The 14,613-nt window shown below is 37.4% G+C and overlaps 1 protein-coding gene across 2 annotated transcripts in view; it reads left to right on the top strand.

Annotated features, from left to right (window-relative positions):
- LOC149065625 (myosin light chain kinase, smooth muscle-like) overlaps positions 1-12,789 on the top strand; it is a 58,679-nt gene extending 45,890 nt beyond the window's left edge. For both annotated transcript variants that reach the window (XM_089253450.1, XM_089253451.1), the window contains 6 exons: positions 6,273-6,472; positions 6,676-6,828; positions 7,175-7,220; positions 8,958-9,032; positions 10,125-10,191; positions 12,092-12,789. In XM_089253450.1, the coding sequence (XP_089109576.1) occupies positions 6,273-6,472; positions 6,676-6,828; positions 7,175-7,220; positions 8,958-9,032; positions 10,125-10,175 (525 nt within the window). In that variant the 3' untranslated portion in view covers positions 10,176-10,191; positions 12,092-12,789. The remainder of the gene's footprint in view (positions 1-6,272; positions 6,473-6,675; positions 6,829-7,174; positions 7,221-8,957; positions 9,033-10,124; positions 10,192-12,091) is intronic.
- Positions 12,790-14,613: the final 1,824 nt, after the last annotated feature.

Raw genomic sequence — 14,613 nt, 5'->3', positions numbered from 1 at the left:
TGCTACTCCGGTCAAGGCATTCCTGATACAGACTTTCGGGGAAGACAAAATCATTAGCAGGCGTTGCAGGTTCCCATGGCCTCCTCGGTCTCCAGATTTGACACCGACAGACTTCTGGTTATGTGGATATTTGAAATGGGTGTATCGATCCGGTCTATCCAATCTATCGGAACTGAAAGATGCGATCCGCCGAGAGGTGTCAAGTATACATCCGGACCTGCTGCAGTCTGCCGTTGCTGGATTTGTGACTCGCCTGCAATGTAAATGTATTATCCCCTGTGGTGGTGGTTATGTGGAACACATACTGCTGTAATAAACGATTTGGAGGCATTCTGTTCGTTATTTGCGTATATTTTCTTTGACTTGTGTACGCCAGTGACATCTGTCGGCTGTTTTTTTAGTTATTTTTTCCTCTCTGAAAAAAATAATCCTGCAAATCGTTTTTAATTCGGTTATTTTTCTGGTTTTTATGAATTTTTAAAGTTTTTACGGACTTTTTTCCCACCCTGTATTATGAACATACATGCGAACCTTACAACCAAGACTCTCCGTAGTGACAATGTTCATCGCCGGGAAAGGGGAAACTCCCCTTTCCCCAAAAAAAAAACTTGCCAAAAACATTTTTTATCGTATTTTTTTAAGGAACATTCTCCCCCCCCCCCCCAAAAAAAAAAAAAATTTCTCGCTTGTCTTTTTTTAAAATTAAAATAAATTTTCTTCAACTATGGAAAAAAAATTGTGAATCTGGCATTCTATATCAAACTTGCAGTAATACCTGGCACTGCCAGGGTTTTCTTCATATATTGGGGGCATTAAAAAGTGACAAACCATTGTTTGGGAACCAAGGTTACCTTGGTTACAAAGGTTACTTCAACCCAAAGTAGACATTCCAAAAGTCATTGTTGCTAGACAGTTTTTCACCCTATCCGCGCGGCATTTGCTCAACTCTGGAGAACTTTTAAATTGGTCTATCGTTTAAGTTGGGGCCTGTTTCACATTCAAAATTTGGCAAAGATTGGTATAAAAAGGGTGTGTCGTCGAGTGGGACAAAAAGACCAATAATAAGTAGAAAAACATTTATTTGACAGCACGATTACAACACAGCCTGTGGTGTACAAAAACGTAAAATAAATAAGACAGCACCTTCATTTCCAACTCATCTCATTAATGGCAGTAAATTGCAATATAGCGATATGGTCAGAGTTGGTGTTTGGTGAAGTAGCCTCTTTACCTGTCCTCTCGATGTCCATTTTTGCGATTTTCACCGACTAAACGTGTTTTGGGATACCATGGTTATGGCAATTTTTATTCCTCTTCAAGGAAACACCCTGTAGCTGTCGAGTTTTTTCGTTTATAGCACCATCTGTGAATGAAATTTGAACTTCCTTTTATTTATTAAATAGCGTCATTATCAAATAGGCCCATCAAAACTTTAAGCCATGATAAGTTATTTTAGTGTAAATCACACCTTTTTTATGTCAGTTAGTTAATTATTTGGTAATTTAATATTTATTCTTTGGAAACGCGATCCTTGCGAGACGTCATTTTGTACTCGATAATCCTTGAACAAAAGAAGTTAGCAAAAAAAAAACCCCGATTTCCGTAGTTTTTCACGATTCGCCGCAGTTCCGTATTTTACGGTAGAAATCCGTAGAAACTACGGAAATTCCGTAGTAGTTTACAAGTATGAATTTATGAAGCAAAAACCGGCTACAATATTGGATCCTTAATTCTTATGTTCGAGAAGGACTTAGACGAAGCCTATTGTCCCTTATCCCAAGGACGAATCCCGCTATGTCTGATAAGAAACAATATAATGAGGAAATTCGTTTTGCAGTGAAGCCAGTTGAAAAGCCGCCAAGGTTATTGTTGCTATTTTCAGAACCACGACGAACCAATCACCTACGTTGTCGGTATGTTGTTGTCGCAGGATTTTGTCTCAAGTTATGTTTACTTTTTTTTAATATGCAATAGTAATACAATGAAAGAAAATGTTCGACCTCAAATGTTGTCTTTCAAAGTTCACAACATTTCATTAACAACTCTATACTGAACGCTCAGAATTGATTTACAAGTACTCTAATCTTTCATTTTCACCCATCACCACATTACTACGCCGATTGTGAATAGACATGCGCATGGTCATCCTAAAATGTTACGAGGTGGATATGAGCTAATTCCATCATTATAATCACAGCACTTCTGTTTTCAAATACTAAAACGTATATAAATAAATTGGATGTAATAATGTGTGAAAGGCACGAAGAAAGAGGCTATCGATGACATCGTTTCAAAATATTACTGTATTAAGTTGCGTTCTTTCGTGAATAGGGTGACCAAGTGACTCATATCTTACGGGACTTTCCTCGTATTTTATCCCATTTTTTGGCCATCCCGACTTTTTTTTATGAAAGTGATCCATTTTTTCAACGAAGCGTACTTGAGTTCGTTATCTTTACTGAAATCGTGTATGTGAATAATTGCATAACTTTATAACTGTAAATATAAATAATAAGCTCTTTTTTTCTTTTTTTAATGAAATAGTTCTAATTCGCTCCATATTTGTTCCGTGATTTTTCTGTAGAAGGTCTGATTATGGAGTTTAGCTCCTTCGTTACCCCCGATTAGTTATTTTGATGGTGATGAGCATGCTTTTTTGCAGTCTTAAGCCCCGTTCACATGGGAAATAGAAAAAGCGGGTTTAAAACCCGCATCAAGAATTTTCACACACATACCAATGACTTCTCTCCATTTCTTTTCTTACGAAGGAAAAAAGTCGTCAAGCGGGTGATAGAACTCCTAATGCTACCGCAATATTTGCACTTGTGAACGGGGCTTTAGGAACAATTCGGGAAATTTTTGTCGACTGATTTTCCGTATTTGCATCGATGAAGTATAGTCACATAATTCATAGAGAGAAATTAAACCAGATGTTTAATTTTCTAACGCAATCTTTCACAATGAAAGAAACGTTGAGAAAAGATATTGATATATTTATAAGTTTTTTGTACCTTTATATACAAAAATCCGCAATCAAAATGACGCGTTATTCCTCTAAACGAAATGAATGAATTCTTGTGTATAGTTGGTATCGATGCTTGTATATTATTGGATAGGTTCATCATCTGACCATATTTTTTCAGACAAAAATGGTGCATTGAACCACTTATCAACGATATCACCAATTAGGTTGAATTACCCCGTATCAAGACCGTCTTAACGCATTAGCCCACTTGGACATAGTCCGAGATATCTGATGATAATCAGATTTGATACTATGATTCTCGTGATACTATTTATTTGATTTGATACTATGATTACGTTAGTACGTGAATTGCTAGACACGCACTTACAGTTGGGTAGGACCCCCATAAAATCACTTTTCTCGGAGGCCTATGGTACTGTTAAGTCGGCCTGCCCACATTATAATAATCAAAGCAAAATAGCACCACAAACGAAAAGTTACATATTCGATACAAAAACAAGATTGTCCCGTTCAGAACGGTTCTTATGATATAAACATATGGTTCAACTTAGATTAAATTATTTTAACACATCGCAAGCGGGTAACTGAGATCTCACTCAGACGACCGACTCAACACAATGCCAACAAAGCTAGAGGGCATGTGACTTTATTCGTCCGACTTTGAGAATATATTCAAAACGAATATAAATACAGGGTGATAACTATTGACCGCCCAATAATAAGACGCGATTCCTTGTGAAAAACTGATACGGAAAAGTGTTTTCAGTTTTTTGATTTGACTAATAATTGGACGGCTTTTATATAAAAGGAACCAAGCGCCATTAAATCAAAACAGAGAAAAAAAGTTATTTAAAGTTTTCTTCGATTCAGTTATCTCTTCTGTTTTGTATTTGTTTCAAGTGCACACAAACGGTATCACAGCTTATATGTCACTTGGTTCTATTCAGATAAAATATTCCACCCCTTTCAATAGTTCAGATGTCTCGGTATAGCCCAAAAAAATTGTAAAATGCCACTTGGTTCCTTTTATATAAAAGCCGTCCAATTATTAGTCTACAAAGTTTATCTCACATGGAAAAATTTAGCTGTTCTTAATTAATTTTTGGGTACTGGATTCCAGATCTGACCTTAAAAAATATCCATGACGTCTAGTTTTTTTGTTATATGGTATTTAATTTTTAATATCTTTCAAAATTTGCATATTTTGGCTAATCTGTAATTGCAACCGGATTCGCCGTTTTTTTAATTGGAAGAGAAACACACACTTTATATATATGTACAGACCTTAGTCAAAAAATGGAGCTAAGTCAATGCTAAGTCAAATCATCTAAGCAGATGCATGCAATGTTCCAAATAAGTTTTGCTGCCACCACTTCACATTAAATTGGGGCTGATCAGAGCTGTACGAGGGAGGGGGGGCATGGGGAGGAGGGCTTATGTCCCTCCCAAGACAATCAAAAATTAAAAATATTTTTGCAAAAAATGAAGTATTGGAATACCAATTATGAAAGACTAATAAAATACCTTTACCAGCTATTTTAATCCACTTCTGTTAACTTAAATGTTTTTTGAAGGTTAATAACTAAAAATTTATCTGGAAGAACATCCTTGTGAAACGTCCCCCCTAAACCTTTTGTAACCCCTCCTAAGTCGATCCTGCGTACGTTCCTGAGGCTGATGGTAAACATTACGAAGACCACGGACAAAAATGTTCCAGGTTTCTCTTGCACCTAAAAGAAAAATTTTCCGAAATTAAATGGGAAAATACTAAAAGAAGTATTTGTAAGTCCTCAAAAACTCCAAATGTTAGTGAAACAAATTCAAACAAGTTCTCTCTATTTTCTTTCCTGTATCTCCACATAATCGTAAACCTTTGTTGTAACCCTATATTCCCCCCTTCATTTTTTCTGTACCCTGCTAGTGATTTTTTCCCATCTACCTTTCTACTATATACACGTAAAAAGTGAAAGAGAACAGGTAGGGTGAGGGTGAAAGAGAAAAATCAACTTTGTACCCACTCTCTTATACATTATACTCTGTTTTCTTATCGATTATACTGTTTTACTCTTTCATTTGTTTACCATTGTTTCATTTGTTTGTTTTTACCTTCCTTTTCTCTTCTACTTTTTTTCTTTCTTCTTCTTTTCCTTTCTCTAATGTGTGGTCAGGTTACGAAAAGGTGGAAGGTCACCATATTCATCACCGATTCGTCAAATGAAGATCATCCGAATTTCTTGCCAATCGCTTGTAAGCGAAGAGGTTAAATGAATAAAGTATCCCTAACAACTTTGAGACGAGATTTCTTTTTTCCACTTCCAATTCAGAAGATTTCGATGATTTACATGTTGCATCAAAGCTTTTGATTTTAATTCTGCAAAAAATTCACTTGATTAACACAATAAGCTTGTTGAATGAAATCGATCACAATTACACATTGTCACGATGAAGTCTAACAATCACAATTTAAAATTTTTACAGCATCTCATTTATGTTATGAGTGTGTGTATGAAACAATATTAAAAGCCATGTTTAGAAAAACAAACAGTAAAGAGGTGGCTTTTCATTTTGAAAATTGAGAGCTATAAGAGGGGGGGGGGACGCATGATTTTTCGAGGGAAATATTGAAAAGAAACGTAATATAAGAGTATCTCAAAGAGGCGACAAGATTAGCAGTGCCTAGGCGGTTGATAGTTACCACCCTGTATATTCCCTGCGTTCATTCTTAGCGCGTAACACAGAATGTGTCACGTGACCAAACACATCGAGTCGGCCATGCTCGTGAGAGTATGAAATAATCTTGTTCTTGATAGAGTTATGATATCGCGTCAGTATTACGCCTAGACGAAATGATGAAACCCTTTTACAATTACAGCTGAAAATATTAGCATAAGCGTTATCCAAGGACGATGTCACTCATACGGAAGTTTTCAACCGCTGGCTGGTACGAAGATGAATTTTGGAAAGAAAGAAAACTCAATTGTCTTTTGCGTGGAATCGAACCCACGTACTCACACTTGGCGGGTGGGCGCCCTGGACCACTAGACTACAAAGGCAACGAATATTAATCTTTGTAGTCTAATGCGCTCACCCGGCAAGTCAGAGGGCATGGGTTCGATTCCCCGCAGGGATAGTTGAATTTTCTTTCTTTCCAAAATTCATCTTTGCATCAGCCAGCTGTTTAAAACCTCCGTAAAGATAGAGTTAGTATTAGTTATTCGTGGAGTGTTAATTATGCATGGTTAATTTTTATGGTTTTTTTTTTTTTTCCTTCTGATTTTTTGTGCAGCCAGAAAATGTTCTGTGCATAAGCCGGGCTGGCAACAGAATCAAACTCATCGATTTCGGCTTGGCGAGGAAGTATGATCCCCATAAGAAGCTCAAAATTCTCTTTGGTACACCAGAATTTGTAGCGCCAGAAGTTGTCTGCTTCGAGAACATCGGCTACACTACTGATATGTGGAGCGTCGGTGTAATCTGCTATGTTCTGTAAGTTTCAACAAAGATAAAAAGTAATAACGAAGAATGATCTCAAATTTTTTATAATGAGCATTCCATCCATATTTTTTTTATAGCCATCTTTTTTCAGCCACCTCGCTGGGCAATTTGCGGTTGTGGCCTTAGTGTTTGTTTGTATTTGAGCACATTTTTTAATGAGATAGAAATACGTGACGTTCCTTTCATCATTTCAGGTTGTCCGGATTATCTCCTTTTATGGGTGATAGCGATATGGAGACGATGGCCAACGTCACCAGGGCAGAATGGGATTTTGAAGACGAATCCTTCGATAGTATTTCTGAAGATGCGAAGGACTTTATCCTCAAACTGCTAGTCAAAGATAGAACGTAAGTGTATTTTGCCCCTTTTAACATACGATAATTTTCTTTCTGCGACCAAATTTACCCAATCAACTCTAAAAACCTTATGTATAAACACTGCACTCAGATTTTACCAAGTCAACTCGTTGACGTCCTTTTGTAACTGGGCCTTTAATTCTGTTGACGTGAACGTCACGCGCCGTGTATAAAGTTGTATATCTTCATGTAACTTCCACGATAGCTAACACGAAAGGACGTGAACGTCACGTCGTACGAGTTGATTGGGTTAAAACTTATTAAAAGCTATTTAATATTAGATAAAATTATTTAGTTTCAAGCAATAGAATCGTTTGTTTTATTGTTATTTTGATAGGAAACGTCTCGACGCAACCCAAGCTCTTCAACACTCATGGCTGAGGGTAAGAGTAGTAAAATTGAAAAATAGTTCATATACACAGTATAAAAGAATATAAAAGACTTTTTTACAAGCCTGATTTACAAGACGACTCGATTGAAATGTGTTTGTATGTACACCCATGTCTCTCTCTCAAATTGAAGCCCGAACGCTGTTGGGCAAAAATAAAATGAACGGGTCGGTGTCAAATATAATTGTAAATTATGAAGGTGTATTCGGAATGCGGTAGAACTTATAATATGTGATATTGTGGCATTAATATAAGTGAGTAATCACACTTTATCAGAGTAAACAGATAATTTATTGCAGAAAACTGAACACGATGGAAGGTTTTAGTACCTTGTTGGGGCACCTCTAGATCAATACAAATGTGGACCTGGAGGCAGACAAGTCCCGTATTTTATCCTATGAAATATGTGTCCATAGTTACTGTAATTTCACCTGAAAATCCTGCAAACTCGTAATCTGTTAAAGTCGTTCCAGATGGTTCTACACATATTCTATTAGTGAAAAATTTAGCTAAGAAAATGTGATAACCTGTAGGCCGAGATATCCTTGTGACACTCTTGCTGTCTCATCATACTATTGGCTGAAATATTCAAAGAAAATGCCTCCAGGGAACCCTGCCATGGGAGGCCGTAGGATGTATTGAACATATTGCAGAACTGTAATAGTAACTCGGATAATTACTATAGGCTAATGGCTGTCATACGCCCGAGATGGTTTCCACAAATCATCCCATCTGTGGGCCCGACAACCAAGGTTGCCGGTGGCAAGAAACTTTCTAAACGCAAACATGACCGTCATCGGAACTCAAATAAACCCAGATTAGTCACCGAAGACGACCTGGTTCCTTTCCGAGATGTTCCAGTTTTATCGTGAACGTAACCACTCAGAAGCGTCGGAAGTGTTTTAGACCTGTGAGTTCTCGACTTGAGTTTTACGTAGAACACTTTTATTCTTGAATTAATTCTGGGGTTCTCTGTCACGGGATAGAAAATTTTGTGGGTTTTTGGCCACCCACAGCCCGCCCGGCTCCGACGCCACTGTAACCATTGTAAATGGAAGTGACGGTGGGTGATTTTCAAAGATAGCACATGTATTGTGAGCTGCAACTAGTGTCTTGAATTGGTGCGGGTAGAGAGGGAGACCTGTGTAAATATGGTGCCATCTGTTTTTGGATGGTAGACAATGAACCCGTTGAAACTATTCGAGCAGTCTTTATGCTTTTCCTATCCTGAGCGTTAAAAATACCGGTCTAACACCATTGAGACAGCCTGGCCGAGTAGTTCTTCAATACGACCATGCAACTTAGCTCATTCCAATTATTTTATTATTAAAAACTTTCAAAGTACCGGAGAGTGGTCTTTGAGGACCTTCAAATAGAATAAGAAAGGAAGCAACTTTGCACCCTCTGGTGGCCATTTACCTAATAACGCGCTACATCCATAAATTATATGCATATCTACCAGAGACATGACAGCATGACGACTTTTCCAACAAAACAACATCAGGGTAAGGTATTAATGCATCTTTCTATAGAAAAGTTTACATGTATTGAGAGCTAATTTCGTACCATTCGGTGAACCCTATGTCTTTTTACTACACAGACATATCTACTGTGGACTTTTACTTTGGACTGAGTGCATTACCATACATATGATAATTTTCCGGTTAGACATGTAAATAGTGTTATCAGTTGACAATGTCATGTTCTGTATCGTTCTTTTTCATGTCACAGAGAGATAAAAAGAAACAGGAGACAACTATCGATAAGAAAAAACTGAAGAAATTCGTTATTCGGAGAAGATGGCAGGTATGTCCTCTTCTTGGTAGCATCATATCATAAATCGTTAAATATAAGGACCTGTATTATATGTCAATCACCAATCGGTTATTTCCGAAGTTGAATGCCCTGAATAAAGGGCATTCACGCAGAGTTGATTCCACTCTCTGGAAAGTATAGCGGCTGGGATGCCACAGGACATTGTGAAGGTGATCATAAAAGTAGACCTAAAGCAAAAAGAACAAGAACGAAGTCGTAAAACTTTTTTTCGGATGAGGAATGAAAAAAAAATTGGCAACGAGAAAGATTCAAATTCTGGACGCCAGGTCTATAGTCTCCGACAAATTATCTCTTGTATTAATTCATTTAGTAGGTACGGGCCTAAAACTGTTTTGCTACCAAAATCACATACATCACATTTCCATTAAAATTCTCATTTTAGTGAAGCCCACTGAAGCGTAAAAAAATTTGCCCTTTTCGAAATGTATTACTACCTTCGTCACATTCATTACCATTAACCACGGAATTTCAATTTTTTTTCCCCTTACGTGAATTAAATTAAGCAGTGTTTGTACGATATACGTGATCGAAAGCACAACAGATCGTACGATATTACGGTTCTGGGAATTATCGTAAACCAAGAAGCGACGTGATTAGCTGAATAGAGGCTGAATCCCAAAAAAAAAAATAAATAAAAAATGTACAATCGCGGAATATAGCGGTGCACTCCCGAAATGTGTGTGCACCCGGGTGAGCCCTTGCGTTAAGACAGCACTGGTACCTAACAGTTTGAGTTCGTATCTAGTGTTGCGCTAGTGAAATGCTGCAGAAGTGTAATCATTGAATATTTGTACCGTGGTAGGCCCGATGCTCCCTGTGGCAACACTTTTTAACGGTGAGATGAGCTCGCATTCACGCCTCGAATTTGGGAACTACAAAAAAAGCAACTTCAGCCGACCAGGGACATACAGTAGGCCCTACTCTATACGTGTAGAAAATACAGCAATACGCTTTCCCTTAATTTTCATCCGAACATAAGAAGAAAAAGTCAAATGTATCATGTGTGGAAGGATAAATTGATTAATTTGTCATCTCATAATGTTTTCTTTCTTATTTTTTCAGAAAGCTGTCAATGCTCTCATCGCTCTACTCCGAATGGGAGCTTCTATTTAAGGTTCTCAAATCAAAAGTAATCTTTATTCTCAATATCATTTCGTGTTTTTTTGTTTTGCTTTTTTATCACCGTTTTACTTTAATTTTAAAAATTTCATTCATTTTCCTTAAGCTACCACGTTTTCTATAAGAGCATGGTATTTTCGTAGACGAACATGATCTTATTTAATTTGTTATTCGGTAGTGGTGGGGTGTGAACGCAAATTTTCCAAAAAAAACCTTTTTTTTTTTTATTTTTCAAATTTTAAATACTATAAAATTTTCTGCTTCTAGCTCTCTGCGTTCCTTGTTTTTGTTCTACCTGCACTAAAAGTATTTTTAAACTATTTTAATATAAACCTATGGCAGGCATTATGTATGCTGATGTTTTCCATTAATATGCTTCCTTCTAAAAAAAACTACGTTTTTTGTCATATAAGAAATTTTTCAAACACTACTTGTTCAAATGCCTTGAAACTTTGTCTCTCACCACTGGGGTGTTACAATCCTCTCTTCAATGAGAGGATTCATAGGCGGCGATAGACTTGAAAGTCGGGAGGGGGCATGTGATGATGATGTCAATTCATATATACGCAGATACATTAGATCAGTTGGCTCCCCCTTTGACGGTGGGAAAAGGGACCAATGTCCCCTCATGCCCTCACCCCTCCCCCGTATCTCCGCCCACGAGAGGATTTCTTATTAAAATGATTTTAAAAAGTTTTATGGCCAAAAATAGGGGTAAATTTTGGTAGTTTTTGAAAAATTGCATATTGTTGAAGTTAAAATTCTTAAGAAAATAATAACCAACAATTAAAATCCTAAAAATCCGAAACTCTCGTTCAGTTGTTTTAAAATATTCATAGAATCTGAAAAAATTAAGAAATTAAGGGCCAAAAGTGAATAGGAAACTTGCGAATGTTCCTTAAAGGCAGGGTATTTTTCCCATAGAAGGAAAGCATGGGAAGCCAAGATCGTGCACCAACCCCCTTAGGAGATATTACTTACATATACAGTAATTAAATATATTGATTTTCAAATATAGTTGTATTCCGAATTGCTCAGAAAATGCGTATGGTAATGAGCACATGAAAAGTGGTGTGAGACAGCACTTGTGTACTTTTCAGCTTTTCATCTGGAATTGTCATATGTTTTCATCGTTCCTGTTAAGCAATCTGTGCAACCTTAGCTGTAAAGAATGCTCAGGTTCACACACAACGGCACACATCATCATATATTGCGATCATTTAATAATATTGTTTCCCCCCCCCCCCATCATTTTTTGTTGGCTTTTTATGTCATGAACGAGTTTTATCGTAATAAATTTGCAACTGCAGTGTCATATTTACCCCTATCGGTCATTTTTTTTACTTATTTGTTTTGGTTATAATCATTTTCCTATTCTGAAATGCATACCGACCAAGTTATGCGCTGTTTTGGCCACTGGTTCCCCCTACAGAGGGATCTGAATGGGAATAGAGACTTTATTTGAGGAACCTATATTTGTGTGCAAAATAAAGAAGGCAGTGTTTTGTCCTTTTAAAATATGTGATCAATACAGATCATGTGCGTGTACCAGGAATCGTGATCATAATCCTAATAAACAAGTAATCACCAAAAAATAAGCTATAGAGAATAGTAAATTGATGTGAATTTGAAATGAAAAATGTCTGAAAATTATGAAATATCCACGAAACCGATTCATGAATTATCACTGCTACGTACGCGCAAGTCACAAGGCTACGTTTTAAGCACAAAAACAATAGAAGAGCTCACATATCACTCCATTGTACATCCAGAGCTTTCACAACACGAAAGGTTGGTAAATACGAGAATCCACGTAGTTGATGTGTAGTCGATTCTGATCAACTTGTATTTTCGGTCATGAAATATGGTCAGGGTTAATTATCTACTAACAGTTTTTGTTTTTTTTTTAGTTTTCAGGAATGCTTCATCTTTTCGTGTGTTGCACAGATGTTCATCAAATAAATATGGAGAAGCCGATTGGCCGTTCTCGGAGAGTTAAGTTGTTTACTGAAAATCCAAAGCTACCTCGAAAATGATGAATGGTCGATAGTAATAATCAACCAGAACTTGCCTCTTCCCGAATAGTGAAGTTCAAAAAAAGGGAGCACCTGCTTTTCCTGTTTGTAAATTATTAGCCGAACTAATGACCGCACACCTCACCTCGTGTATGAATTCCAGCCGACCTCACAAATTGAACCTTGCCTTCTATTAGATGACATAGAAATGAAGGTCGAATGAATATGACATTCTATGCGCCCAGAATACCAAACACACTGAACGACATAATTTGGTCTTCACGGGCTATAAATTCATATATAACACGTGTGTTATCTTTCAGTGATGAATGTACAGATTCAGGTCAGTATATAACAACGAGAATGTAATAATGGTCTTTTGGAAATCCCACCCCTCATCGAAAATGGAATGCAGTACTAGTCTCCCGCTCTTTTCCAGTGCGTTTGCTGTGCCATTTTTGCTGAAATTGGTGCCAAAGACTATGAAGTAGAAAAAAAAGACTTTTCATAAATTGACTTGATTCCTTTGTAAATTACCTCATTCTCATTGCATTATCTTATGATGTTCGGAATAAAAATATGTTTAAAAAGTATTGTCTTTTAGTTTATGTGTGCTGGTGTAGACTAATTTGTAAGAATGTGCATCTGGAATGGCTTCGATTAATTTTATCAATACTGTTTTAAATATATAATAAAGTATGACTGTCGAATTTTAAAATACGTATTAGGTTATTCTGAATGTTCTGAGCACTTCTCTTGTAAATTATTGAAAGAAGGGAAAAAACGATTACTTCACTTGTTCTAAGTATGCATTTTTTCCCCCCAAAAGCTATTTTTTGGACGTTTTAAAAAAATTATATTCATATGGAATTTAGCTTTATTGGAGGCAGAAAAGACATCTGTGTGGCTTTTGATAATACAGCAGGCCTACCTATAGAAGCAAAGGATTTTCTATCTGAAGAATTTTGAAGGGAGCGAAACAAATAAAAGTGAGATGATCCAATGTCAATGTGGTGAACATGATAAAATAGTCTCTATCTCAAAGAATTTGTTTTGATGACCAAAAAATCGCCTTAAAAGCCTTAAAAAAAAATAGGCCCGAGATACACATGTTACTTAGCAGCACGAAAGCACGCTAATTTAGAGCAAATGCAACCAATAAGTTTATTGGGTATCATTCGACAAAATGTTAGTGATAACAGTGTGTTATCACAATGTGTCAGGCATGTAACACAGGCCACGTTCAACTGTCCACAAGATCATGCGCAATATCCTCCCATATAATCCGTACAAACTTTCACTTGTGCAGCGGTTGATCCCACACATTTTCTTTACTGGTCATGGACCATTCCCCAGCTACCTCGAGAGGTTTAAAATTTCCAACAACAACAAATGCATATGCGGAGATGTCGGCACACCACTCCACGATGCCACCAGCTGCCCTTAACAAAAGACTCCCACCTAATCAAACAAAGGCAAGAGCTGGTGAAGGAGTGGTTTAGGAGGATGAGCCGGCTCGAAAAAGAATCAAGAACACTGGAGAATCTCGTGCGCTACCTAGAAAAAGAGGGCATCGAGAAACTTCACAGGAGAAGGATAGACATAGGCCACCATGACTAGATCAAAGCAGCCTACGAGACCCAGCAGACTGGCAGCACAGGCGGCAACACGGAACATAGAACAATAAGAGAGCGACCACGTCACGGCCCAAGAAACTCCCGGGACAAACTGTGACCAGAATTTTGAATGGACGTGCAAAAAAAAAAAAAAAATGTCGGTTTATACATAACTGCATGATATCTTTATGTATATAATGTACATATATCATACATATATACATATATCATCATATGTACATATATATCATGTACATATTTTCTTTGTCTTGCTTTATAAATATTTTTTTTCATAAACAATAAAAAATCCGCATTAGCCCCCCCCCCCCCGAAAGGGATTCGGCAGTAAATTGTCCCTAGACGATTTGCCGGGGCTATTGTCGGCGAATTGAATTGGTTGATCCCACATGATTTTGACGCTCAACTCCGGTGCTGACTGCAGTTTCTAGCTCGCGTTGAGGTCGATTCAGAATGGCCTTGGAATATCCTCTGGACAGACGAAGCGCATCTTCACTTGGATTGTGCAGTCAATACTCACAACTGCCGAATTTGGGAACCAGAAAATCCGCACGCTATCTTAGAGGTTCCGTTCCATGCACCAAAAGTGACGGTATGGTGTGGATTTACTGCATCATTTATTCTCGGTCCCTACTTCTACGAGGAGTTACGTTCTACAGGTCCAGTGACATGTTCGATCACCGGGAAGCGATATGCATTTCTGTTACAGAACGATATTGTTCCGGCTCTGCAAGCACATCACTGTCTTGTAGACACAATCTTTATGCAAGACGGAGCTTCTCC

Source organism: Pholcus phalangioides, unplaced genomic scaffold, assembly GCF_987345545.1.
Source record: "Pholcus phalangioides strain wild (caught in Gottingen) unplaced genomic scaffold, Ppha-v1.0 ptg000039l_1, whole genome shotgun sequence".
In the NCBI taxonomy this organism is placed as follows: Eukaryota; Metazoa; Arthropoda; class Arachnida; order Araneae; family Pholcidae; genus Pholcus; species Pholcus phalangioides.
Note: the sequence above shows the minus strand (reverse complement) of the source record. Positions and strands in the feature narration are given on the sequence as shown.